This window comes from Candoia aspera, chromosome 2 (genome assembly GCF_035149785.1).
Source record: "Candoia aspera isolate rCanAsp1 chromosome 2, rCanAsp1.hap2, whole genome shotgun sequence".
Taxonomy (NCBI): Eukaryota; Metazoa; Chordata; class Lepidosauria; order Squamata; family Boidae; genus Candoia; species Candoia aspera.
The window spans coordinates 238,491,563-238,519,487 of record NC_086154.1 but is presented as its reverse complement, the minus strand read 5'-3'; the positions used below and the strand labels follow the sequence as shown (position 1 = coordinate 238,519,487).

The following is a 27,925-nucleotide window of genomic DNA, read 5'->3' as shown; positions in this document are numbered from 1 at the left end:
AAGCAAATCCCTCCACCCCAGGGATAACCGTATACGAGGAAAAAAAACTTGCTTTTTAAGAATTTGTTGTAAAATCTTTGCTGTGATCCTTGGTTCACTTACTGAACTCAGTGACACTTATTTTGATTAGGCATTCATAGAATTGTACTGTAAACCCCTAGAAAGAACAGGAGATGGAGAAATAAGATTTAATCCTTACTTGATGTTTACACCTAAGTAATCATTTGAGGAATTCTCAAATGGTTGTACCTTCCACTTGCTTCAAAATGCAGGGTGTATGCAAATCAGGTTGTTACAGACTTGTATCTGTGGGACAGTGTTCCTTCCCATTCTAGTCATAACGATAGGGTATTAATACAGTTCATGATTGAAGTGGCCAATAAACCTGAGCAAAATATGAGAGAGATACATCTCTATATACTGCAGCTCTGATTGAGATATGGGTTCAAAACTCACTGAATAACCCTGGTCTATTCCACCAAAAGATATTTGTTGGCCCACCCTAACCTTATTTCAGGATATTCTTCAGCCAACATTAAAAAAATGTTTATACTGTGCCCAAGCTGCTAGTTGCTTAAAATAAAGTGTGTGGGGGGAGGGTGTTTAATTTGTGAGCACACCCACATCAATATAGAGTACTGTAACATTGATAATGCAGTAGAACACGTGGAATACCCTTATTTAATCAATCCGGCATGCTTTTATCGTGTTCATACTTTCTCACTGATAGGAAAGCTAAAGTGAACTGTTTTTGTTTCAGAGATATCCAGTTGTAATGTCAACTTACCTGGGAGTCCTTGGTAGAGTCTTGTTGCAAAATAAAAGTTTTTTCTCATTGCTCTTGAACCAGATGGCTTGTGAGTTTAACCAGGAAGTAAGTGATTATATTTTATGTCTTTTACCTATGAAAGACATAAGTTGACCAACGTATTTTTTTAGATTTTTATCCTGCGTTTTTTTATATATATACAACTTTTATTATATATATACAATTCAAGGTGGCAAACATACGAATACTCCTTCCTCCTCCTGTTTTCCCCACAACAACCACCACCCTGTGAGGTGAGTTGGGCTAAGAGAGATGACTGGCCCAAGGTCACCCAGCCGGCTTTCATGCCAGAGGTGGAACTAGAACTCTCAGTCTCCTGGTTTCTAGGCCAACACTAAGTTCACAGAGACTTTTAAAGGACACTAAGTTCACCTTAACCACTACACCAAACTGGCTGTCATTTAAAAGAATTTTAATTTAAAGTATTTTAGATGTTTTAATAAAAACATTTAAAATAATTCATGTCAGAGTAGTTTTTTTCTGGTAACTGGAAGCCCTTTTTCTTCAGTGCAGTGCATGCTGAGCTAAGATTTATCTTGTTAGTTGATGCTGGAGCTATTTTGAGCAGATCAGCTTTTTTCCTTATTTGTTTTCTTCTTTGCCCCCGTTTTGTTGATGTTTGTTGCCTTAGTTATAAATATGATATATTACCTTATTTAAAACTGTAAAAATCAGATAATCATACTACCCATGTTCTGTTCAGCCTTATTCTATATATGGGCGGTAAATTAGAGCCTCTGTATATGTAGGGAGGAGGGAATATTTTTTTCTGTTAGCAATGTCTTATACTTTATGAAGAGCTTTTACAGATATGTAGGGAATTGCGAATTAAGAAACACTTTTAAGTTTGAAAGGGTATGAATTACTTCACACAAATGTTTTAGATAGTCATAGGGCAGGTTGGCTATTACATGATCAGCAGAAGCAACAGAAAAATTCATAAAGTATTTGGGATAATTTTAAGGAAAAGGTCTTGTATGAAGTTTTACAGCCTCAAATTTTGAGCTAGATTGGACTTTGGGGGAGGTATGGCAAACTGAAGATGTCTCTGTGAAAGGGGAGCTGACGACAGTGGCAAAGATCAAGGAACCAGTGAGTAGACTGGTTCCTTGGAACCTCTCCAGATAAGAAGAAGAAGGGAGATCACCCACACGTGCTCCAGACTGCTGCTCCTCACAAGGAGACCACAGGTCAGCGGTTTTCCGTGGGTTTGAGTGCCAGGAGACAACAAGATTAGCCATCTTGCTTGCAACCGTGGCAGACAATTTTAAAGGACCCTAAGTTCACAAACCTCACTTTCTAATCACTTTCAGAAATCGCTCATTAACTACTTCTAAGCTATTAGGGACCTTAGGAATGGCAAGTTGAAAATGCCAGGTGAGTCTGCCTTCAGTCCTGAATGAAAGAAAATTTTAATCATAAGCTTAAGAATTTAAAGAATCTGAAATAAACAACAAAAAGCTAAATAAGATTTTGATCTTAGAAAGTTATAAACTGACTAAGGGTCCAGATAAAATTGGAATATTGAAACTTTTACAGTAAGATTTTGGAATAATTATAAAGAGCAAACAGCTCCTTGTGGGAAATAGATTCTGTTCTGGTTTTTGCAATATACAACAAAGATAAGCAATTTCATGATTTCAAAAACTGGACACTAGAGGGGACTATAGCTTTTAGATAGAGGAAAGATTTACAAGCCTGTAAAAGGTTGCAAAATGTTATAACAGTAAAAATATTGAAGGAGATTTTTGAAGAATGGAATCAGAAAATAGCCACAATATCAACCTTGTCAGTAAATAATGCTTCTATGGATAGACTATGTCCAAAAGATGTTATTGAAGAAATGACAGATGTAGAACAAATTTTATCTGACAAGATAGAGATGGCATTGAAAGTGGATTTACAACTAACAGACCAAGAGCATGACTTATAAAAGGGTGTTTCACTGGATCTACAAAAGAAACTGGCTAGGTTTTAAAATTTAAAAAGGAAATACAAATGACAAATCAAGAGAGTGACCTTGATAATTTTTTCCTATTGGATTTACAATAGAGGATTGTTAAGGCCTTGAAGAAGACTCTGCGATGGGACAAAGAAGAAATGAAGAGAAATCAAATCCTATGACAATACGATGCCGTCCAGAGTCACTTGTTAAGATGGGTGGTTATAGAAATAGATAAATATTTGAATGAACTAAAGATTAAGACTGTTAGAAGTAAAAGGAAGGAATATAAAGTTGCTTTATTTCATCAAGGTTAAAACAAGATACGTTGTGACTTCTGGCAACCCTTTATGGACTTTCTGCTGACCCAAGGACTGAAAAGATGATGTTTTATGGATTTGTTTATAGATAAGAGATGGGATATGGGATGAAGAGATAAATGTTTGTAACCTTAGAGGGGGTGAAGAGTCACTAACTTTGTTTATACTTGTGATGAAGCTTTGAAGTTACTTCTTCATATATTTCTTTTCTCTTTATTATATGCATACCTTTCTCTTTCTTCTCTTCTTTTTTTCTTGCACTTCTTACTTCTTCCTATCTCTTTTATTAAGTTTAGTTTGTATTAGATTTTAACTATTATAATCAAAATTAGAGAGAGCGCACACCAGTTTGGTGTGGAGTTTAAGGAGTCAGGCTAGACTGGGAGACTATGAGTTCTAGTCCCGCCTTAGGCACAAAGCCAGCTGGGTGACCTTGGGCCAGTCACACACTCTCAGCCCTAGGATGGAGGCAATGGCAAACCACTTCTGAAATCTTACCAGGAAAACTGCAGGGACTTGTCCAAGAGTCACCGAGAATCAGACATGATTGAACGACAGGGAATTGCATTACTGTTATGGTTGATCACACAGTCAACCATAGACTGTTTAGACTGGATTTGGCATTTTTGTCCAACTATCGAGTCCTTCCCAAGGACCTGGGATAGGCAGATGTGGTGGTTTAATAATATTAAAGGTATTGTTGCAGGATGTAAGCTGTTTCAAGTAAAGCTGCCTTTTTCAGTGGACTTACTACTACTACTACTACTACTACTACTACTACTATTGGTATCTCTGTTTATTTTACTATCTGTTCATAAATACAACGTGTTTATTCTGACCCCAATTTTTATTCAGCTGTACATGGACATCTTGTCTTCTTTTCAATATCCACTTTCTCAAAATCACAATTTTTTTCCAGCTTAGACTGTATTTTCCAGTTGGTTTAAATTAACTGAATGAATAAAAGGAATTATCTTGAAGCAGTCATTTTCTGTGTGATGTTTAGTTATTAAATAATAACAGATTTGTTAATTTATTTAATGTTTCTATCCAGGGAAATTAATTTCATGCAGCAAGGATACTTTAGAAGATAAATCCTGCATAGTAATTATGATCAAAGAAACAGCACCAGATTTCAGTAGGCTTTGCTTTTAAGAGGTTTCATAGATAAACTTGAAGGGACTACAGTAACATGTAGCTTCAAAAAATATATACTTCATGAAATGTATGTTGGCATATTCATTTTTATTTTGAATTTAGAGCCCCTGTGTGGTTTATCTTCATAGTTCACATATGCCATGCATAGTTTTGTTTGCACACATATGCATGTTTTATTTATAGTGTTCAAAAGTGTTGCAGTATATTTTGGAATCCAAGTTAGTTGATTAATGTTGGCAGAATAACAAAAACTTCTACATATAAAATATTTTTTTCATTGTGCCTGCAAATAACTAATTTGCTTATCTTGCTTATGAATGAGATTTTTATTAACATTGTTTTTCTCTAGCCAGACCATCTCCTTGGTCACATAATTGAAATGTGGGTTGACCGCATGGATAATATAACTCAGCCAGAGAGAAGAAAGCTTTCGGCTTTGGCTCTACTTTCCCTACTGCCATCAGACAATAGGTGAGCAATACTTAAGATTTATTGGCTACAAAATACAGTGAGCAGTCAGCCACGTCAAATGGCAAGTTTCTTTTTTGAATTCTCTTTGATTCAAATCCTCACAAATTTGTTCTCACATAAACTTAAATCTATATCCTCCTGGGTTGGTATATAAGTTAATTGAACAGTGCTTTGGATTCTGGCTCCAAATTTGAAACTAATAGTGATATGTGGATGTTTTAGTTTCATCTTTTTTTGTTGGTGGACATAGAAATAAACAGTTAAACAAGTTAATGCAAAAAAAAAAAAAGGATAAATAGAATAGAATCCAGATGACATTACGGATGCTTCTGCTGAACTTAGGAAAAATAACTTCTTAACAATGAAAGTCATTTTAATTATTGCACTATTGGATAATACCAGTAGTAGAGTTGAACCCAGATATTTCATTTTCTCGTCCATAAAAGTGTTTGATCCAGTAGAGACATTTTTCTGGTGGAAACAAAGGAAAGAAATTTTTGCTCTAAAGATTTCCCCAGCCTTCCAGATCAGATTGTTGGAGGGCTTAAGCAGCTACTGAGGAAGAGAGAAACCAGAAAAAATTTGATTACTGTAAATCTAGATTAAATCAAATTAGACTCTCATGACTAAGGATTAATAGATTTAAGTTTTTTTCTGAGAAGTCTGCCTTCAGAACAAGCCTTGGACCCAAGTGGAGACGACTGCATTCCAGGGCTGGCAGGCGAAATAGTGGCATATGGGCAGCTGGTCAAGGATTCTATTCATATCCTCAGGCTCTACAATTTGAAAAGTTGTCATGAGATTTGGTCATCAAACCCAAAGTTAAATTTACTAGATCTATATAAACCATGACAGGTGGTACAAACAGCAATTTGATCAGCAAAAAAAAAAAAAGTCTAGTTTCATTTTTTTTTAATTTAGAAAATGTATGTGCTTCCAACCTAATTAACAGTTCTGGGTAACTTAGAAAAATACAATAAAACAGTAATTAAAGCTTCATAAAAGAACAAACATAAAACACATAACAATTAAAAAGACTTAATATTAAAGGTCTAAGAGGAAATAAAGCAGGTTTCATTTCCTTCCTGAACTGTAACAAAGACAATCTGACTTCAGCTTTAGTGGCACTTTGTTCCATAATGTGGTCCTTGCAAGAGAGAAAGCAGAACTAAGCAGAATGCACCCTTGGTACAAACCATAAAATGGGCCCCATTGATGTGCAAACAGTACAGGACAGACCTGTTAAGTATCTTGGGCCTAAACCATGTAAGCCTTTATACACTACCTTAAATTGGGCTTGGAAGGCAGCAGGCAATCAGTGAAGGTTGTTTCAGCACAGCAAGACCTCTGAGAGAGAGCAGTCACCTGTGCTGCTCAACTGTGTTGCTGCATTCTGGCCTGTTCTCATTTCCAGGCCATTCTCAATGGCTTCCCTATGAAGCGGGCATTACAATAATGTGGTCTTGAGACTACTAATACATGAATCACCAAAGCCAGATCTCTCACCTTCAGATTAAAGTTCCTCTTATTGCTAATCAGTGCTGGGACTAGGAGGACCCCAAACTGCACACCTTAATTCTTAAGGATACATATAGGAAATGGAAAGATAGCTAGGGTCACAAAGGAAGAATACAGCCAGGGCCTCTAGAGCTGGTTAGTAAAGCAAATGATCAGAAGAGTGGAGGTTAGTAAGGAATGATAAGAATAACAAAAAGAACAGTAGGTAACAAGATCTGGGAATGGAGTCCTTAGGAAGATTAGAACTATCCTTTTTGAAATAGGTTATAGTAACAGTATCTTGCAAGTCTGCCTGTGGTTTCCCTTCCCTCCCTCTTATATCCCAGGGAGTAAGAGGACAGCAGGTCTGAGTCTTTGTGACGATCCCAGTACCAACTTCCTAACTTAGAAATTCTCCAGACAGTCCATCAGAAAGCTTAAAGAATTCTTTATTAAGGATCCGATTAACACAGGACAGTAATCAAAGCTCCAAGTGGGGATTTGGTGCCAAGACATTCAAAGTGATTCCTTCCCTCCTCTGATCTCATCCCTCCTCCCTGTCTCGCAAACAAGCTGTTTCTCACTCCTGAGTTCCCCCCTCCCATATTGGCAGTTCATTAGAGTGATTAACAACCCAGGTGCCTTATCAGCAGCAAACCGTCCTTGGCTAAAATGCCTGAGGCAAAGGAATGTGAAGCTAACACGGGTTGGTTCTCTGGGAATGTGGTGAATGCGTGAAGCCAGCTAAAGTGTGTAGAAACTTCTAATGGCAGGCGAACCAAGAGAAGGGAGACTGACAGTCTTTTTCTAATAGTCTCTTTCTTCCCTGAGCTTAACACATGCTTCTACACCTGTTGTTGCTGTGCCTGGATGGCTTCTCCTAGGTCATCTTCATGGCTCCCTACAATGAGATAGCTAATATCCTAGAAGAGGGAAAGTAACAAAATAAAATTTAACAGTCATTTACTTGGGAAACAAAAATCAAATGCATGGTGTAGGAATTGGGGTGGGGGGATATCTGGTTGGTAATGACACTTGTGAAAATCTCAGACTAGCAGTTGATGGCAACCTGAATATAAGCCATCAGTGTAATGTGGCTGCCAAAAAGGCAAATGCAGTTTTGGGCTGCATCAACATAATAATTTACAAATCTTGGGAAGTAATTGTTCCTACTCTATTTTGGTCATGCCCCATTTCAAGTACTATGTTCAGTTCTGGATGCCACACTATAAGAAGAATTCAGAGAAACTGGAATAGCTTCAGAGAACAGCAACAAGGCTGATCAAGGGATTAGGAAATGATCTGTGAAGAGAGACTGAATGATCAGGTTATGTTTAGCCTTGAAAAAAGTCAGCTGAGAGGAAATACAGTAGCACTTTTCAAATATCAGAAAGGACATCACAGAGAATAAGGTAAAAGTATTTTGTCTCTTATTCCATAATCCAGAATTTATGAAATAATTAATTTAATCACAGGATGGTAGAGTCTGACTATATGCTAGAAAAAAAACTTCCTAATTATGATAGTGTTTCTTTTTTTTTTTTTTTAAAGAACTTTATTAATTTTCAGAGTATAGTTAAAATATAAATTATAGAATATAGAAAAGCTAGAATACAGAACTAAAGAAAAAAGAAAATCTATAAAAGTGCAGAATAAAGGGAAAACAAACAGAAAGTGACTTCTGAACTTCTCCAATACAGATATAGATATTTACTAATACAATCTCTTACTGTTAGTTAAACCTTAGTAACATTATTTCTATCAAATCAAACCATTTAATCATTAAAACCCAAAATCAAAACTTCATTTTTTTCTGACATTAGCAAGTACTCTAAAAGTGGTTTCCAAATAGAGACAAATCCAGACATGATATTTTCTCTTACCAACACTGTTAACTTGGCCATTTGGGCCAGCTGCGTCAGTTTAATCATCCCTCCACTGTAGGAATTTGTGGTTCTTTCCATCTTTGTGCATATAAAAGTCTTGCTACTGTAATTATGCATAAAAGCAAAGCTAATTTTGATAGTGTTTCAACATTCCACACCATGAAGTGGTGGGGTCTCTTTCATGGGATGCACTGAAATGAAGCTTGGACAGCTGTCTCTCTAATTTGGATTCCTGTACTGATCAGAGCATTGGATTTGATGCCTAATTGGTCATTTTTCTATGGTTCTTTATTGTCTAAGTATATCCTCAACCAGAACAGCCATATCCCCTGAATCCTAAAATCCTGTCCTGGAATCAGTAATGTTTTGCCCAATTTAATTTTAGGTTGTTCTTCCACATCTAGTACCACTTCCAATTCTTTACAGCTTAGACCCATTCAGAAACCCTGGAGATACCCAACTCCAGACTACAGGAAAGGATTACAGTTGTAATTGAAATTATTCAACCCCCATTGCAAATCAGGTTGATTGTCAGAATGTATGGACTTTCAGCTGTTTGCGATGAACAAATTAAACAAAAGCAACTGAAATAGCTCAACACAACGAATGCTTCAAGTGGTGTCCTCAAAGTCAACTGAAAATGTAACTTAAAATGACTTCTCCAGTCTCAAAATTATTCAACCCCCTGAATAGAATCTGTCACAACAGCACACATACAGTCTGCAAAACAGATGTTGTCTCAAGCACACCTGATGCAACTAATCAAGGGCTTCATTAGTTGCACCAGGTGTACTTCAGCTGGAATACATGAAATACCTGAACTGGCTAGGGGTCTGTTGAGTGTCACGTTTGACTGCGTGTTAGAAATACAGTATGGCTAAGTCAAAAGAATGGTCCAAAAAGGTAAGAGAAGAGATCATCACCGTTTACAAACAAGGAACAGGATACAAAAAGATAGCGAGGGCACTGAATGTTCCTAGAGATACTGTTGGAAGCATAGTTCACAAGTTCAAAGTTAAAGGAAGACTACCTGGACGGGGCAGAAAAAGGAAGCTGTCAATGGCTGCAACCAGATTTCTGAGAAGCCAGGTGGAGAGAAACCCTTGAGTGACTGCAAAAGACCTGCAGCAAGACTTGGTGGCAACAGGCACTGAGGTTTCAGTGAGCACAATAAGGCGCATACTAAACACAGAAGGTTCCCATGCCAGAACTCCAAGACGTACACCACTACTGACCCAAAAGCACAAGAAAAGTCAGCTCCAATATGCTCAAAATCATATAAATAAGCCACAGAAGTCTTGGGATTCTGTTCTGTGGAGCGATGAAACAACGCTGGAACTTTTCGGCCCGATGGATCAGCGGTATGTCTGGAGGAAGGAGAATGAAGCAGACACTGAAAAGAACACACTGCCTACAGTTAATAGAGACAAATCCAGACACAGTATTTTCTCTTACCAACGCTGTTAACTTGGCCATTTGGGCCAGCTCCATCAGTTTAATCATCCATTGGTGGTGGCTCGGTGATGCTCTGGGGTTGCTTTGCATCCTCTGGCACTGGAAACCAGCGTGTGGACGGCAAGATGGATTCATTGAAATATCAGGAAATCCTAGGAGAAAATGTCATGCTGTCTGCAAGGAAGCTGAAGCTTGGGCGTCATTGGACCTTCCAACAGGACAATGATCCCAAGCATACCTCAAATTCCACTAAGGCTTGGATGCAGAAGAACTCCTGGAAGATTCTACAGTGGCCATCACAGTCACCTGACTTGAACCCCATAGAAAATCTCTGGTGGGATTTGAAGAAGGCGGTTGCAGCACACAAACCCAAGAATATTACTGAACTGGAAGCCATTGCTAATGAGGAACGCTGCCAGAAGCTGGTGTCTGGCTATGCATCTCGTTTGCAGCAGGTCATAACAGCAAAAGGGTGCTTCACTAAGTACTGAAGATGCTTGCCATGAAGGGGTTGAATAATTTTGAGACTGGAGAAGTCATTATAAGTTGCATTTTCAGTTGACTTTGGGGACACCACCTGAAGCATTTGTTGTGTTGAGCTATTTCAATTGCTTTTGTTTGATTTGTTCATTGTAAACAGTTGAAAGTCTGTACATTTTGACAATCAACCTGATTTGCAATGGGGATTGAATAATTTTGATTACAACTGTATGATCAACATATTGATGACAAGTTCCAAACCTGTGAATGATCCTTCATTGAAAGATACAAAGTAACATAAAGAAGAGTGGGGGGGGGGGAAGCTTTGCTGGAGTCGTTAGGAAAATTCCTAGGGGGTTTACTAGTTGTCTCTCAGTACCTCTAATAGTGGTAGAGGAAAAGTGGAATGGAAAGATTTTAAAGTGGCACGTATAAACCAAATGTCCAGGTCCAAATGTACCAATAAAACAATATAGTAAATGTTGTTAAACATGATAAAGGTTATTAAATTAATGGTATCAAGATACCATGGTCAACTATATGAAAAGATCCAGGAATATCAACAAGGTTTTATTTCCCTTGTCTTTCTCTTGGCATCCATCAGGACAGCCACAGCCACTTTTTGTTGATGGAAAAGCATCAAGAGCATCTGGGGATGCAATCATTATGATCAGTTCGAATGAAAATGAATTATTGGCACCAGACGTCTGTTAAAATTGGCCAACCAAAGATATCTTTTTAAGCAACGGTCTTGTAAACACCTCCTTTAAGAATATGGGAGTCTTTATATAAGAAATAAGTGTTAATACGTTGAGTGATAATTCACTGGACCAGGCCAATTAGAGGGCCTTTTTTCCTCATTGAGCACTTTCTCTTCAAGGAGAACTTTGAGAAATCAGGTGTCTTACCTATTCCACAGCATTTGTTAGGACCACTAACAAAACAGCACCGGTCAGAGATCAGTACCTCCCTTATGTGCCCCATAATATTATGGACCTCTGAGCAATTAACTTCTGATGTTGTTTGATTCTGCTGTTGCTCCAGAGGAAACCCACTAGAGGCAGCCGTGATGGCTTTTCTTTGTAGTTATGTCACGTGCTTTTCTTAGTGGTAATTTCTGTCTCCTCGAATTTCCCCTTCCTTCCTGAAGCAAAACTCTGTAATTATTTTATGGCTGCTTTGGGGAGTGCTTTGTTGTGCCCCCATAAACTGGACACTTACTTATTTTTTCTTTGTTCTCCCTTGATGTGAAAAAACAAATGCAGCAAGCAAAGAACAAAGAAGGGTGGAAAGCCTCTGTGGTTTATAGTGCTGTCATATTGGCCAAATGGTAAGAGTGCTGGCCAGCTCAAGGTAAAAAGGGTGAAAACACCCTCAGAACATCACAGAAAAGCTGGTGACAGTTGAACAAAGCCAAGGGCAGTTGGAAGAGACCGCAGATTAGAAACTGATTCTTTTATAACCATATGCTATCATTTTTGCTACCTATCACTTTATGTGCATTCACGTATTCTGTATGGATCATAATAATTCTTTCAATAGTAGTTTGATTTGTGAGCAAAAAAACTTTTAAAATGTTCAATACGATGAAATATTTCTTATAAGCAATTGCTCTCACTGTTGACAAACACATTACATATTTAATTGCTCTTATATTGAGATTTGCTTCAACATATTCAGTAGTTTGAGAAGACAAATGTATTGAGTTTAGTTTTAGAATAAGTTACAGAGATTTTTTTTTCCAGCAGTATTTCAGAACTCCAGATAAAATGACTTCCTGTCTCTCAGTTTCCTGTATCCATGGTAACTTGATTTCAACCAGTCATTGTACAGGAGCCGATGGGAAGAGTAGTATTTCCTGTAGGAACAGTTGCAGAACTGGTAGGCATACTGTGAGAAAGTTACATGTTATTTAGAAAGATGTCAGATTAAATTCTCATATATAGAACAATATTAGCAGTTCAGCTGAGCAACAGAAGAAAAACATTTAACTGACAAGATGAGCTTCATATTCTGGGTGAGAACAATTTTGATATATTTTAAGCTTAGAATAGTAGAAGTGTTCTTAATAATGTAAGCTACTCATGATAGGTAATGGGGAGGAGAGATATTTCCTTTTGCAGCTATGAAGAGTCATATTAAAGGTTGCAGAATATAACTTATAACTTACAATATAACATCTGACAACTTTGTAACAGAACTTTTAGATTCTGTTGAAATAATGTAAGCTACATTTAATTTTATCATTAACCAACTTCAAATATTGTAAATATAAATTTTAACTATAAAATAAACAACGTGGTAAACAATGGAACAAAATATAATGCACTGTTAAATAATTGTATAAATAATGCTGATAAAATAATGAAGTATGAGAATTTTGAATAAACAGTTTTTAAACTTTTTTTCTGATAGCACAATCAAAGATGACTGGGAGAGTCAAAGCCTGGGATATGTATCAGCTTCATCACTTTGAGTCGTTTCGGCATATTCTTAATTGTCTTCTGCTGCTGATGATCCAAAAGGATATTTTTTGTTGTCCATCAGTTTGCCAGCAGTGTACAGGCAGACAAGCTGACTGCCGTAATTCAGGTCTTCCATTTATTCCAAATAATTTTCCACAGAATACTTTATTTCTGTACTTAAGTGGCAATAATATATCACATATAAATCCAAACACACTGATAGGCCTTCAACAGCTTATTGTACTACACTTGGATAATTCTAGCATTTTATATGTATATCCAAAAGTATTTGCTGAATTGAAAAAATTATGGTATCTAAAACTGAATGATAATCATATAAAATATTTATATCCTGGAACATTTGAAGGACTTTCAAATCTCCATTCTTTATATCTGCAGAATAATGAAATTGCCTTTGTTACTAGAGGATTATTTACTAACCTCACTTCAGTTCACTATCTAATGCTTCAAAACAATTGCCTCAGAACGCTTGGTAGCCGCATTTTCTTTGGCCTGATTAATCTTCGGATTCTTAATCTCGCAAACAATAAGATTTCACGGATATCAGACACAGCATTCCATCACCTTGATAATCTTACAGGTTTGTACCTCGAAGGAAATAATTTAACGCATGTGCCATCCACTGCATTTCTAGTGTTGAGGAAACTTCAAAGACTTTCATTGTCACTAAACCCTATTGGGTCAATTCCTCCTTTTGCATTTAAAGGACTTAGCAAGCTTGAATATCTGTTTTTAAAAAGTGCAAAAATAAGCACTATTAATTCAAGTGGCTTTTCAGGGCTGGTGAATCTTAAAAAGTTAGTTTTGAGTGATAATAATTTAGTAAACATCAATTCCCATACTTTTTCACTGTTGGATCATTTAATGTTTTTGCATCTTGACAGAAACAGAATAGTTGATATTGCAGATAACACATTTGAAGGAATGGGATCCTCTCTGAAAATACTCAATCTAGCATTCAATAATCTTACATTTTTACAGCCTAGAGTGCTCAAGCCTTTGGTTTCTTTAACACACTTACAGGCAAATTACAACCCTTGGAATTGTGGCTGCAGATTACACAGTTTGATGAATTGGCTAGCATCTTCTTCTGTTTCTGTAAAACTCCATTGCCGGAGTCCTTCCAATTTGCATGGAAAGTATATGAATTATGCCAACTTGCATTTGTTTAGTAATTGTTTCAACAGTACAAGTCCTGAAATTTTCAAGAACCATAAATCTGCAGGAATCCATCAGAGCTTTACTACTTTATTAATGGCACAGAGTAAACACCCCACAACTAAGACAGTTAAAGAACAGTTGAACTTTAATGCAAATACAGAGACGTCATTGGCAAAAGTATCTTCTACATCTGCTTATCAAAATCTCTATGAAGAAAATTCTAGTAGTAAGATAAAACAACACATAGCAACACAGAAGATACCTGCTAATTTGACCATGAAAGAAAATAAAGTACTATCTCCCGAAGCTGTTTCTGTATCATTTAAAACATCACTAATTTGTGCACAGCAGGTAGAGAAACTAAAGCAGGCTTTTGACATTTTATTAACCTTTTTCATTTTGGCCTGTGCTGTGATTTTATTTTTGTTCTACAAAATCATTAAATTGAGACAGAAGTGCAATGTACAAAAGAACTCTGACAGTGCAGTAGAATACTATGGCTTTTATCAGGCTGGTAGTTACAATGTGACCATACCTCAGAATCCACTGGGAAGTTCTGAATTGGACCATGTTCAACTCTCTAAACCAACGGACCTTGAAAACCAAGCACAGGTTATCTTATTTGAACATTCAGCACTATAATACGCTCATCACAATGTTCCTTTTCATGTGTATAAAAGTCAAAATAGTCACAGTATGTGATATTTGTAAATAGAAGTTTACTGATGTTGGGGTGGGAGGTTGAACTGAAGGTAATATTTTTCCAACCCTTATATTTTGCTCTAATTTTAATATCTTCATTTAATGAACATAAATGTATTTTATCTATAATTCAATTTTAACTGCTCTGCCTGTAGGAATTATTCATTGGTAATTAATGTTATTTTATGCTTAGTATTCTGCCTATATTTGATATTAAATATTGTCTTAAAAAGGGTTTTTTTACTGTTCATTAGTATTGATAGACTCCTAGAAACAATTTGTTATTTCCTGCTATTAGCTATTACTGACACCATCATGAAACTCAGCAAGATTTGAAAATATTGTGAGAAAATATTAGCACTGTAACAAAGCACAATGTTCTAAAAAGATCATATATCTGTTCTAATTCATAGATAATAAATTACCTAGAATAATTAAAGAGCATTTATAAGAAAATTTATTTACTTGGGTTTCAATCCACATTTCCCTTTGATAGAAGTCACAATGGAAGCACTTTGAATATTGGAGTTTTTTTTCCCCCAATAGTCTATAGCACTTCTGCTAGAGGAAGTAACAGAAGTTTTTTGCAGCTTCTTCTCATACAGTTTTCTCTGCCAAATAATGTAGGGCATGACATTAGAACTGCAGAAAACAGCAGTAGGAGAAAAGAGATTTAGTTTTAAATTCAGCCTCTTTCAAAACACATAGGTTCTTCCATTCACAGAAGGAAAAAATCTGGATTTGGTACATGGTGTAATTATAACTTTCCAAGAATTCTATTAACTTTTTTTTTAAGAAATGAAAAAATGTATAACAATGTGTACACATCTACTCATGTGTGCATACTATATACATTCAGGACAATGCATATGCAACACACATGTACTCACATTGTATTTCCTCTGCTTTTGGTGTCTTGTCTTGTGGGAAATAATTAATAGTAAATACTGGAGAGAGAGAGATTTTAAAAGGCCACAGATTTTATTAATTATAATCTATAGTTTGGTTTTCATGAGCCCAGGATCTTTTTAACTGGGCAGTCTAATTGCTGGCCAGGAATATGTTCCCAGCCTGTGGGTCCATTCTGATATTAGGTATATGGCAGATGAGCTGTATTTAACTTTGAAGCTGCACTCCTGACTAGCTCCTTTGGGGAGCACTTATGTGCCTATGGGGTTTTCTTTTAGGCTACTAGGCTTCAATTTTCATCCTTTTAAAAGATGTTTAATTTAGAAAACAAAAGAGTTAGCTGTCATGGTGCAAAGCAAGCATCATCTGTCTTTACTAGAGAGCCTTATGGCCCTATGTAGTCCTGGTTTGGCATTCCTAGAAAATAAAAACAATGTGTACTGCATCTTATACTTGATTTAAAAGTGTGCTCCTATTCGAAGAACAAAAAACTAAGATAAATTGGAGTGGTAGAGATCATTTGGAAGTCAGAGAGAAGTGGTGGTGAGTAAATGACCTGCTGGGTTTATATACTGGTTTGAATTTTAATATTCCTGAGTATCGTCATGTTCTGCTCTCAAAATGGAACTTCCTTGCTATAGTCTATTATATTACCCTCAAACTCTTTTTTCAAATGGAAATATCTATGAATCCACTTCTTTCAACATAAAGCAATCCTGGTTGCTGTAGGAGAAATGGGGAAATATTAAGATATGTGATTCAACCCAATATCATGAAATTATAAATGTTTCTGCAGAATGATGCATTTCCAGATTATTGAATTTAGTGTAGTGATTCTTAAACTGTTTGATCCTATTACCCCTTTTCCTGGTCATGAAAAATCATTACTTTCACAAAAAAGACAGACTCTGCTGTTTTACACAAGTGTCTTGGCGGCAGCAGCAGTCACAAACTTGGACTCACAAACGAGCAATTACAAATTGCTCCATTACCTGAGGATATGGGTTTTAAGAACCACTGATCTAGTGGATCATAGTTAAAGTATGCACAGCATGTACATAGCTTGTTCTAAGAAATGGTTTTGGTTCCTATTCTTAAAATAGTTATTTTCATAACTATTATAACTGGTTATGATTAGTAAAATAGTGTGTGATTCTGTTCCTTATTTGGATTCTAACAGCTTTTTTAAGGGCATTCTAATAGTCTAAGAAAGATATAGGAGGTTTTCAGAACATGACAGAGGAGGACCGGATGGACATTTCAGCATTATCTCTTAAGCTAGGTGTCAGTCCATCTATTACAGAGACTGTGAAAAAGAGGATCAGACAGCTCACAAATGTATACGCTAACAAAATGAGGGCTGGAGTGTACTTACTTAGTTTCCAAGATTCTATTAAGGAGTCCCTGTGTGAATCCAACATGCTGGGTAGTGTGTTGGTGACATTTTTCCTCAATAGAATTTTTTTTAATGGACAAGGCAATAATTAGCAAAAGGATGGAAAGTTTTGACCAAGTGCAACACATCAATCATTAGTTGATTCCCTCCTCAAATTGTTAGAGTGGGAGCCCTTTGGTTTTTTTTAAAAGCATAAATTATGCTAGTTACGCTGATGATAACATAATGTCTTGTATTTTTATAATACTACTTTATAAAAGTAGTCATCTGTGGGTGATACTTAATAGTACCTTTATGCAAATGGTTTTCCTTACTCATAGTCATCAGTCACTGTGGATAGCTGGTGCTTGTAGAATACATTGATCAAGGCGAACAGTCTTTCCAGGTTGTGGGCACTATTATGTAAACTTGCACAATCTTGTGGGTTTTTGTTTTTTGAAAATTTTAAACTATATTTAAAAGATCAAAAACGGCAGAAGTCTCACAAAATCTTACAAAAGACCCTAGAGGACTTGTAAGATATTGGACTAAAAACATTTGATGTCAGTGGATGCCATCTTACAGCAATGTGGTATCCTGACATCCATGGTGTTGAATTGCCAAATCTCTGCTTGTTGTAACTACATTATTTCCTAAGCTGCATTTTGTATCCTACTACTTTGGAGAAATCAATGATTGTGAAATATCTCAAGACAGAAAAGTTTTTTTTTAAATTGTAGAACAGAACAGATGACAAAGGGACTTGTATTTAGTGTGATATGTGTATACAGCCAGAGAAAAAATAACACTGTTACTAATTTATGCTAATTAAAATCAGCCATATAATTAAACATGTCTCCGTGAATAATCAGAGAAATCTTAGCACCCTAATTTCCTGGGTCACAGTGTAGATGATCCTGTTGATGGTTGTTTCAGGATGGTATCAGACTATTTTCTTGAAATGAAGTCCTTTGTCCATCTGGTAAACAGTGCTTTGAGATCCAGTATAACAGTGACAGTTTTGAAAAAGAAGGCTTGTCTACAAGCAGAATGAAAACAGATGATAGAATTAATTCCTTTTACCTCCCAACTGACTGTATTCCTAAATATATACCTGAGGCTTGAGAAACCCTTCATAGCAGCTTTATGGGGGAAGAGTTGAGCGCGAAGCCATCACACTGGTTAAACAAAAATCGTGTTATTAAACATATGTAGGCCAGTGTGACTGGAATTTTCAAGGTAGATTGTACCATACTTGTTTAACAAGTAAATAATTGCAGCCTGATTTTTTTTATTGTTAGATTATGCTCTATTTAAGTAGCATGTGCTCTCTCATTTTGCAGGGCCTGATTTGCAGTTGTCTTCTGTGTAGAAACTATATAACTTTGGTTGTTACACAATATTCTGAAGCCAGGATGTTCTTAGTTTTGGAACAAGCTATTTATCAGTGTGATCAGCTAAGCATTAAACAAAGAAAATAAAACTTAAGGCATATAGTAAAAGTAATGCTAAACTTGTTTCCTGTTTCACTAAACAATTTAAATAATTTCCATATCTTTTCTAGTATTATCCAAGATAAATTTTGTGGTATCATAAATATTTCAGTTGAAGGGTTGCATGATGTTATGACTGAAGATATAGAAACAAGAACATTCAAAGAGTAAGTAGAACATTAAATTTGTATGTGCATACTGCAGTTAAACTGCCAGAATAAGTAACTCATTTTAGTTCTAGTTTGTCACTAGAGGGAGTAAATGCATTTTGATAATTTTCTTATATGGAAACAGTACAAAAGTTATTGTTTATTACTCTTAGATTGACTCGTAAAGATAGATAATATTTTAAATGCATTTTCAAGTTTTTTTCATTGTTCCTCTTGCACTGACAAAAACTTTATGCATATTTCTGTGTAAGTCTTTAGCTTTGAAAAGTACACATTTGTAAAATTCCTTAAAATCCTTCTTAGAATGATTGGAAGCCTAATATATTTGCATTTTTTTTTTTAGTTGCATGTTGATGTCTATTTCTGAAGAACCCAAAGTGATAGAAGAAGAAGAGCCACCCACAGAACAGGACAAAAGGAAAAAGATGGTACAATCAAATTCTTAATTATCTTAATATACACTTTAGCAGTCTGTGAAGTAACTTTTTCCTCAGTCCAACTGTATAATTATTCTCAGATGGATTATTGATGAAATATTGAACTCAGACATTGAATGTTTGAGATGGGGGGAAGTATTAGAATAGACAAAATAATGATTGCTCATTAAAAGCCAGCAAGAAGAATAATCAGCTAGAGAAACATAATCTGTGATTCAAAATACAAATGTGTTTTCAAGTCAGTTTTGACTCCTGGCAAATGTCCTTTGCAGTTTTCTTGGCAGCGTTTTTCAGAAGTGGCTTGCCATTGCCTTCTTAGAGCTGAGATAGGTGACTGACCCAAGATCACCCAGCTGCCCTTGAGGCTAAGGTGGGACTAGAACTCAGAGTCTTCTGGTTTCTAGTCTGTCTCCTTAACTACTACACCAAACTGGCTCTCAATCTGTAGTTACATTGTGATAGAAGAGTTATAAGAAAATAAAAATAGGAAAATTCTATCCATCCCCAACTAGAAGTATACCTTGAGGATTCCCTAGAGATCAGGCTTGACTCTAGAGAGCAACAGACTCCTACGTCACATCACAGCTATAATCCAAAACCCTATCTGGGCATGGGGAAACAGTTAGGAGATCAGACTACAGTTCCATTTTAACATGCTCAGTCACAAGTAACTTAATTTATAACTTAGAAACCTGTGAAATGATTTAGAATCATAGTATGTAAGGGTTAGAAGAGGCCTTATAAATCATCTTGTTCAACTTCCTGCCTAGCGCAGGAATCTACTATTATAGCATCCCTGACAGACTGCTATCCAGCCCTCTTTAAACACTCCCATCGCAACAGGTCCAGAGTCAGTTATAAATGACCATATTTATATTAATGGTTACAGGTAGTCCTTGGGTTACAATGGCAGTTGGGACCAGGATTGCCGTTGCTAGGTGATGCGGTTGTAAAGCGTAACTTCATGTGACTGCATTGCTCAGTGACTACAATCCCAGCAGTCCTGGTTACTGTTGTAATCCCAGGAGTGTGCAGGTCATTAAGTGGGAAGAGGCGAGAGTCCCAGGCAAGAAGTGTGAGGGTGCCATGGGAGAGGTGAACACCCACTGCCTATTTCAGCAAGTGCTTTCATGTAGGTATTGCCCTGAAAAGTAAATTCTAAAATGTTGGCAATGTCTCCACATAAGATTATAATTAATTATTTAATAGAAGCAATTAAAAGTATCAATTCAGTTCCTTTACATTCTATAGGAGCTTGTACTACTTTTTCTTCTTGATAGCTTTATTGCTTAGTTAGTAGTAAAGTTGCTAGAATATAAAACTGTGTTTCATTTTTATTTAAATCAGCTGTGTAGAGTTATATAGGTTTATTTACATATTTATAATATTTAACAAGTATGTATTCAAAGTTTCAGCAGGTGGCAGCATCTGGCTGACATCTGGTTCAGAAGCTAAGCAGAGTTGGGCTTAGTTTTTGGGTGGGAAAACCTGGCTATAAGCTAAACTGGGAAGCAGAAAAACATATTGTTAAGAAATCAATGGCAAATCATTTCCACACTGTTGCCAAGAAAGTTGCATCATTATATCGATACAGTCACCAGAAGTCACACTTCTCTTCACAGTTCACATAAGAATGTTGAAAACAGCAGTAACATACGTTGTCGTGAGAAGTAAGTTTAGAAAATCATATATTGCCAAGCTACAACATGCAACTAACATAGCAAATATTTACTTTTCTTCCCTCTTGCCCTTCACAAAAAAAAGGAGAAATTATCATTTTGGTTTCTTTGAGGTAGAAGTGGAGAATAGAGAAAAAGCAATTTTTGAAATTTTTATGATTTTCTTTTATGTAATATCCGATAAGATTTATTACTAATATGAGTATTTTTGCAGTTAAGACCATAATAATAACATTGGACCAAACTAGGCATCAAATTAATTAAGCTTTTTATTGAAGTAAAAATAAGTAAAAATATGCTATACATTCAAGCAGAACATTTTTTAAATACTTTTATTAAAATTCTTAAAAAGGAAGATAAAAGCTAATACAAACTAATATAAAGTAAGGGAGAAAAAAGAAAAAGAAATCAAAGAGAAAGCTAAAAGTGCAAGAAAGGAAAAGATAAAAGATAAATAGAAAAGAAAAAAAGATATAAAGAAGTGGCTTCCAATCTTCTTTACAGCAGTTATAATTATAAATTTACCTTTCTCTAAAGTTACAAAATTTCTCTCTTCTTTCTATAATCTATTCTGTCTAATCATCAAAACCATGAATCATAAATTCATTTTTTTCTGCTTTCTGCAAAAAGTCCAAGGGTGTTTCCAGTCAGCACTAAACATAGATATTGTCTTTTCTCTAATCAAAGAAGTCAATTTGGTCATCTCAGCAAGTTCCATCATCTTCACCAACCATTCCTCCATTGTAGATATTGCCGAATCTTTCCATCTTTGTGTGTACAATAATCTCACTGCAGTTTTCATATACAAAAACGAAGTTCCATTACATTTTTTCCAAATTGTTTGTCCATCAGTCCCAAAAGAAAGACCTTTTCCCATTGTTCCATCTGTATCTTCTAACCAAAAATTTTAGCCCACTTTATCATACATTTTTCACTTGTTCTTCTTTTTGTTTCAAATTTTAATAGAAGTTTATACATTTTAGCAATTACATGTTCATCATTTGTACATAATTCCATTTCAAACTCAGTCTTGCAATGTTCAAAACCATTAACTCTTGTCTAACTTTAAATCTTTCTAATAACTGTAAATAAGAAAACCATTGGAAACTATGTCCCTCTACCACCAGTTCTTCTCTTGATTTTCTTTTGTCTCCCCCTTGACAAAATTCTAGTATTTCATGATAAATTTGCCTTTTATTTCTTGTAAATAAAATGCTTCTTGTGCTGAGAGCCACAAAGGTGTTCTTGGGCATAACCTAGATTTGTATCTATTCCATATTCTCGATATGACACGTCTAACATAATGATTTTTAAAATCCACATTAACCTTGACTTTGTCGTTCCACAGATGTCACCGAAATACTGCAAAGTTGCATTTGCGTTATTAAATACCTATAGTTGATTTTTCCAGTTGTTTGATGTATTACTGTGGATATTTTAATTGCTTTGGTCTTGTAACACTGAGAGTCCTTGGTAGATCTGGTGGTATGCAAATGCAATAAATAGGTAAAACATATTTGAAAGGAACAGGTCTTGTTCTGTGCTTAGATATACCAAATAAAACTACTACATCTTTAAACATTGAAGTTTTATTGTAAACTCCATGGAAAACTACATTCATATATGCATCAGCTTTCTACACAGAAAGATTAACAATTGTTAGTATAGATAGAAGCAACGTGTCTTCTTATCAGTGCCTAGGAGTTCCTCTTGAGATAGTGCTCGTCTGAAGTATTTTACATGATTTGTCCAATAATATGCTGAGCTTCTGGTTCATCTTGTTTCAACAAACAAATCAAATGAGAAACAACTTCATGCTATCATTTCATCTTGGAAGGATAGGCTACTTAGTACTTTTTGGTACTAATATTTATTTATTTATAAATTTATTCACCGCCCATCTCTCCCCAACAGGATATAGAGAAGTGTGCAAAACTTTTCAAGGATGAAAAGCCCTTTCAGTGAGGTCAAAATGGAACAGTTTGGGGTCAGAATATTTTAGTCTTAAAATATTTTGTACATTTCTACAAATATATGCCTGAGCATTCCAAATTCCTGGGCCTTAAAATTGCTATCAACCCTTCTGTTCAGCCATAAACTGTTACTTTAGCAGAAAAGTGTGTGAATAATAAACCGGAAAAAGGAAATAATTCTCTATCAGTTCGAATCTGTTGATTCAAGGGTAAGCAATCTGGCACTTTCCAGATGTTTTGGACTATGCCTCCCAAAAGTCCCAGACTTACAAGTCCCAGTCAGTGTCAAGATGTTTGGGAAATAAAATCTGAAACATCTGTGGAGCACCATTTTACCTTCATTCTGGGGTGCCCTGCTGCTTTCTAACTTCTGTCTCCATGACAGAAAACGTCTCCACGTGAAGCCCATAAAGGAGCTTTTTAAAATAATGATTCAAAATGCTATTTAAAGCATTCTTAATAGGGCCTTATAAAAACCTGTGATAATACAAGACTTGCCATCAGGCTTACGATCTAAAAAACACAAGACAGCAAAACGTGTAGTGGTAAAAGGAAGATAAAAGCAAGCTCAGCACAGATACTCAGAGTTTGTATAGTAACAGCTGGGTTGGAAACAGCTCAGTAGATTGATGAAATGACAGTTGGTGGGCGCCAGTTGAGAGAGGGCCAAGATAGTTCTTGCAGAGACAGTGGTGTTGCTTTCTTCTGAGTTTACAAATGAGCTGTGAAACAGGCGTCCAATGTACTTCTTTCTTAGCATCACTAAAAAGTGAGTGCTTTTAGCTAATTCCGATCTTTAATTTGGGACATTTTATATACTTCATTTTTAAAAAAAAAATTCTATATCATTTGCTTCTATTCCAGTTGCTTTTAAGATATTCTCTAAAAAAGTGATGATGATGGCTATCTAGGAATATTTTGGAGAAGCTGATAATTAGAAAACTGCTGGCAGTGAATAAACTTATTTAAAAAGTGGTTTCTTATTGTTGCCTAAGGAGATTGAGTGCTATTAATAAGTTGACAGTTAAACTGTACATAATATGTTATCCATTTATATGCCTTTGTTCACATAATAATACTATGGCAAGCACACAGCCCTGAATTGTTACAGTAATTTGCAGGGAGAAAAGTGCAGAATTTAGCAAGTTGTAAGGAAGTTTTTCAATGCTCTTGCAGAATCATATTGTCATAGGCTTCTATTCACCATACTAGCTATGAATAGAAGACACTACCAATATCCATTGACAGCAAGATGAGTATAATTCAGTTTCTTCTCCCATAAGAACTTTCCTCTGCCCACCAGTCAAGACGCAAGCATGTAGAATATTGCTTGCTGGATTAATACACTTTGATTTTCAATCCAACTGCAAATCTTGAGACATATGCACTAATTTTAAGTAATTCTCAATCATTGTTAATGTTTTTTTTAAAAAATCTTCCTCCAGATTGGTGTATATAAACTTTCGCCCTGAACTTTAACTTAAGATTTTTTTATTGGGATGTGGGGGCTTCAAGTCAGTGTTGATTCCTGGCAACTGCCTGGACAAACTTCCTGCAGTATTCTTGGCAAGGTTTTTCAGAAGTGGCTTGCTATTGCGTTTTTCCTAGGCCAAGAGAGAATGACTTGCCCAAGGTCACCCAGCTGACTTTGTGCCTAAGGGAGGGCTAGAACTCATGGTCTCCTGGTTTCTAGCCTGGTACCTTAACTGCTTGAGACTGCAAATTATTTTCTCTTCTGTTGGAATTATTTTGTGTTTCTCTGTCAATACTAAATGTAAGGAATGGAAGCAGGGGCAGGGGATGAAGAGAAGACTTTTCTTTCACTGTTTTGGGCTCAGGAATTGGATGTATAGCAATATACATATACTTAACCACTTTATAGAGATTCTGTTTGAATGTGTAAATTGCTGCTTTAGTTTTTTTCATGTCATCCTGAACTATATAATTTTTTTGTGTGAAATATACAGCTTTGCTAAAGATGCAACTTTAAAACTCAACATTAGTGCTTAAAAGATGATTGTCAGGGTATCTCCCCATTTTTAGTTAGAATTTCACAGTTCTTTGTTCATACTGTAAATTTCACCATACATTTCTGAGAAAACTTTCTTGCAGTAGAATTATGGCGGGGGGGGCGGTACTTGTTCTTTGCTTTTGCTTAATGGGGATTTTCTGATAATTATGGAGCAGTGGTAGAAGGAGCTTTTTCATTTTCACTCATTTTTCATGGCAAATTGGATTCATAGCTGAGGTCTTGATGTTGTTTGCAAATAAGTTGTCTACTTATGTGTTGCCAAAAAAGAGCAATTATATCACCAGAGAAGAGAGAGAGGCACTGTTTTACTGACAGATTGCATTTACAAAGATCCAAATTTAGAAATATTTAAAGTAATTTAAGTTGAAATTCATCATATCACCACAGGAAGGATGATAAACTGCATACATGAATTCTCTGTTTGCTGTGCTGGCTATGGACCAAATAAAAATGCTGTTTTCCTCTCACAGGTTTTGTTGTTGTTGTTGTTTTTAAAGCAGATTAAGAATGGATAACTCTTTGATGATTACTGCCTCTGAAATAGGACACAAGACCACCATAACTTAACGCTTTTTATAGCATTACTAAGAAGGAATTTCCTGTAAAATATATAATATTATGAAACTTAAGATAATTTTATAAAAATTTATCTTTTCTGTGTGAGTAAAAAAAAATCTCATTTATTGGTCTGTTAGACTGTTAACATTGCCTCGAATAAGTAATGACAAAAATACAGAAATGAAGGAAGTTCAGCAGTACATAATTTTGATACACAATAGGCACTGAAGCTAAATGTATTAATTTCAGTTGGTGAAGTAGCAGAATTTTCCTTTTCAAGGATCCAACTGGTAGAGTATGTTTTCAGTGTAAGCACTGCAGAAGACAAAAGCCTTTTTCACTGCAGTTAAGACTGTAAAACCGATTATTACTGGTTTGCCTGCTATTTTGTTAAATTATATATTTTTCTTATCTTTATTCTGCAGCTTGCACTGAAGGATCCAGTACACTCTGTGTCACTGCAGCAATTTGTATATGAGAAGCTAAAAGCACAGCAGGAATTGCTGGGAGAACAAAGCTTTCAAGCTCTTATGGAAACTGTAGATACAGAAATAGTTGCACAACTACAAGACTTCTTACAAGGATTCTGAATAAATGGAGACAAATCCTACATCTTCAACATTATAGAAGCAAACTGAGCAGTTTTCCATCTCATTACAAAATCAGCTTAAATAGAGAGTTTCTGTTGGAAATTAAGAGGTGGCACTGCTTTTTTCAATTGAAACACACTAGAGATAATATATACTACTTCTGATAGTTTTACAGTCTTTTTCCTATAATACTGTAGTCTATAATTGAAAGACTTGCAAAAAGAGATTCTCTAAAAATAGGTTTTTAATTTACTGTTAGTGGAATGATGATGACTTTGATCTCAGAATCATGAATTCTTCTCAATAAAAATAGCTACACATATTTTTCTGCAAGGATATTATAACGCTTAGGTTGCCTTATATTATTGCTGACTATTAAAACTGCAATAAAATGTACAATTTAAAAATGAAACTTTGCAGTAGGAAAGGATGTCAAGCAGTCAAACATACATATCCTCCACCAAGCAATTCAGCTGTATAAATAGTGGAAAGTATTATTATGATTTCCTCTATGGGGAGTTGAATACTAGTCTTTTGCATGAAAAGAAGTAATGAAGTCATTCTGCTGTTTTAAAATTACTTTGTTGAATCATTTACAAGAAATCAATTTGGTTTGGTTTGGTTTGGTTTTAGATCTAAGAATTGTTTTGATCAATGTTTTTCTCCTTTGATAGCCAAACTGATCCTTGATCTCTTTGCAGGATGGTGGTAAATGAATGTACAGTGTGATCTGAATAGAATTTCTGTTGTATCAATATGTTCTCTTCAAAGGGTTAAGGATAGTCAACCCAGCACTACTTTTATGTCTTTCTGAATAATTCTAGAATAATGCTAAGAATGGAATATTAAAATCTTCAGAAGAGAACAAGAAGATTACAGGCCAGGGAAGGAGGGTTGAAAAAGATTTTGAGTTGAAATATTGTAAAAAATAATAATAATTTAAAAAAAGCAATTTCTCTTTCCATATGTCCCCTACCCCATTTCCCATTTTTTCTCATGTCTCCTATTTTAAGGAGAGGCACTTCTTTTTTTCCTTTTTAGGCAAGGCTTCTTACACCTGTCTTTTGTTGTAAGAAATCTTTTTTCAAAATACATTTGACAATATACTAATTAAATTTTAGTATAATACAACAATCATATGGCAACTATAGGTAATTATAGGAAGTGAAGATCTTGTAAACTGTAGATTATTAAATATACTAGAAAATAAATTCTAATGCTTTCAAATTATAAAACTAAACATTTCAATTAAATTTTCCAAAAACAACTCTCTTATTCATTCTGTGTACTTCTCTAAACACATAAAAGGCGTATCGGTAATTGAGAATCAGTGCTTCATCTAATATACTTGTTGCAGATGTAAGGAATGACAGTGCAAATAATGTTTAAATAGTAAGCTTGCCATATAATATTCTGTGTTACAAATCCCATCACCCTGGGTGTGTCTGCACTGACAGCAAGTAGGTTACAAAATACTGCACGGTGTGAAATAATTCCAGGATTACTTTGTTACACATAATGATGTAACATATTCAAAATAGATAAAATCTGTAATATTGGTAATAGTTTGCATTAGACTTCAATATTATGCTTGGTTCTTGTGGCTTCAAAGGATACCAGTAATCTCTGTATCCTCTGTACAATACTTAGGTCTCTGTACAGACCTAACTATTGCTCAATACATGGGCTGGATATCTTTTTTTTTTTAAGTTTGAGTTCTAAGTTGATCATGGCATTAGCTTGCTTGCTTTCTTCCAAAGCATATCAATGCAGCTCATTTTCTAAATATTCATTGGGCTGTGTTAAGTGGATGGCCTCCTTTTTTTTATTTGCAGATGCTGCATATATTGCTAATGTTCAAAGCAATGCCATCCACTCTCATCCCAGCTTTGATGCTGTACTAAAAATTGACTGGATTGTATTATCCAACATTCAAGCAGGGAGCTGTTTCTTCTAGAGAGAGTATTTCTACCATGCAGTCACTTTCCCTCATCGTTATTATCTTGAAGTGTGAACCGTATCAGATACCATCTTTTAAGTCAATATGCTAGTTAGCCATAATGAATAGTGAGACCATGAAGAATAGTAGTTTTTTTTTTAAGTGGTGGTCTGTGTAGTTACACAGCCAATCTCCTTTTTTGCTCCAGGTACTTTTAACTAGGGATGCTCGCTGCATGATTTTCAGAAGCTGAAGAGCCACATCTTTCAAGCATGCACACTGAAAATGCAAATACACTTTCAACTAAAAAAGCCTAAAATAACTCTACTTGATATTGCACAAACACAACTCTGATATGTGACTGCATACATGACCACTTCAGA

General features: G+C 35.5%; 2 protein-coding genes across 2 annotated transcripts in view; both read left to right on the top strand.

Moving 5' to 3' along the window:
- Nucleotides 1–26,870, top strand: part of IPO11 (importin 11) — an 89,719-nt gene extending 62,849 nt beyond the window's left edge. Inside the window, exons 26-30 of the mRNA XM_063295607.1 lie at nucleotides 761–874; nucleotides 4,599–4,720; nucleotides 18,236–18,331; nucleotides 18,678–18,762; nucleotides 25,439–26,870. Coding sequence (XP_063151677.1) covers nucleotides 761–874; nucleotides 4,599–4,720; nucleotides 18,236–18,331; nucleotides 18,678–18,762; nucleotides 25,439–25,603 — 582 coding nt within the window. The 3' untranslated portion in view covers nucleotides 25,604–26,870. The remainder of the gene's footprint in view (nucleotides 1–760; nucleotides 875–4,598; nucleotides 4,721–18,235; nucleotides 18,332–18,677; nucleotides 18,763–25,438) is intronic.
- LRRC70 (leucine rich repeat containing 70) lies at nucleotides 11,755–14,498 on the top strand. The gene is made up of 2 exons (XM_063295608.1): nucleotides 11,755–12,055; nucleotides 12,454–14,498. The coding sequence occupies exon 2, from the start codon at nucleotides 12,465–12,467 to the stop codon at nucleotides 14,325–14,327; it is 1,863 nt and encodes a 620-aa protein (XP_063151678.1). The 5' UTR covers nucleotides 11,755–12,055; nucleotides 12,454–12,464; the 3' UTR covers nucleotides 14,328–14,498.
- Nucleotides 26,871–27,925: the final 1,055 nt, after the last annotated feature.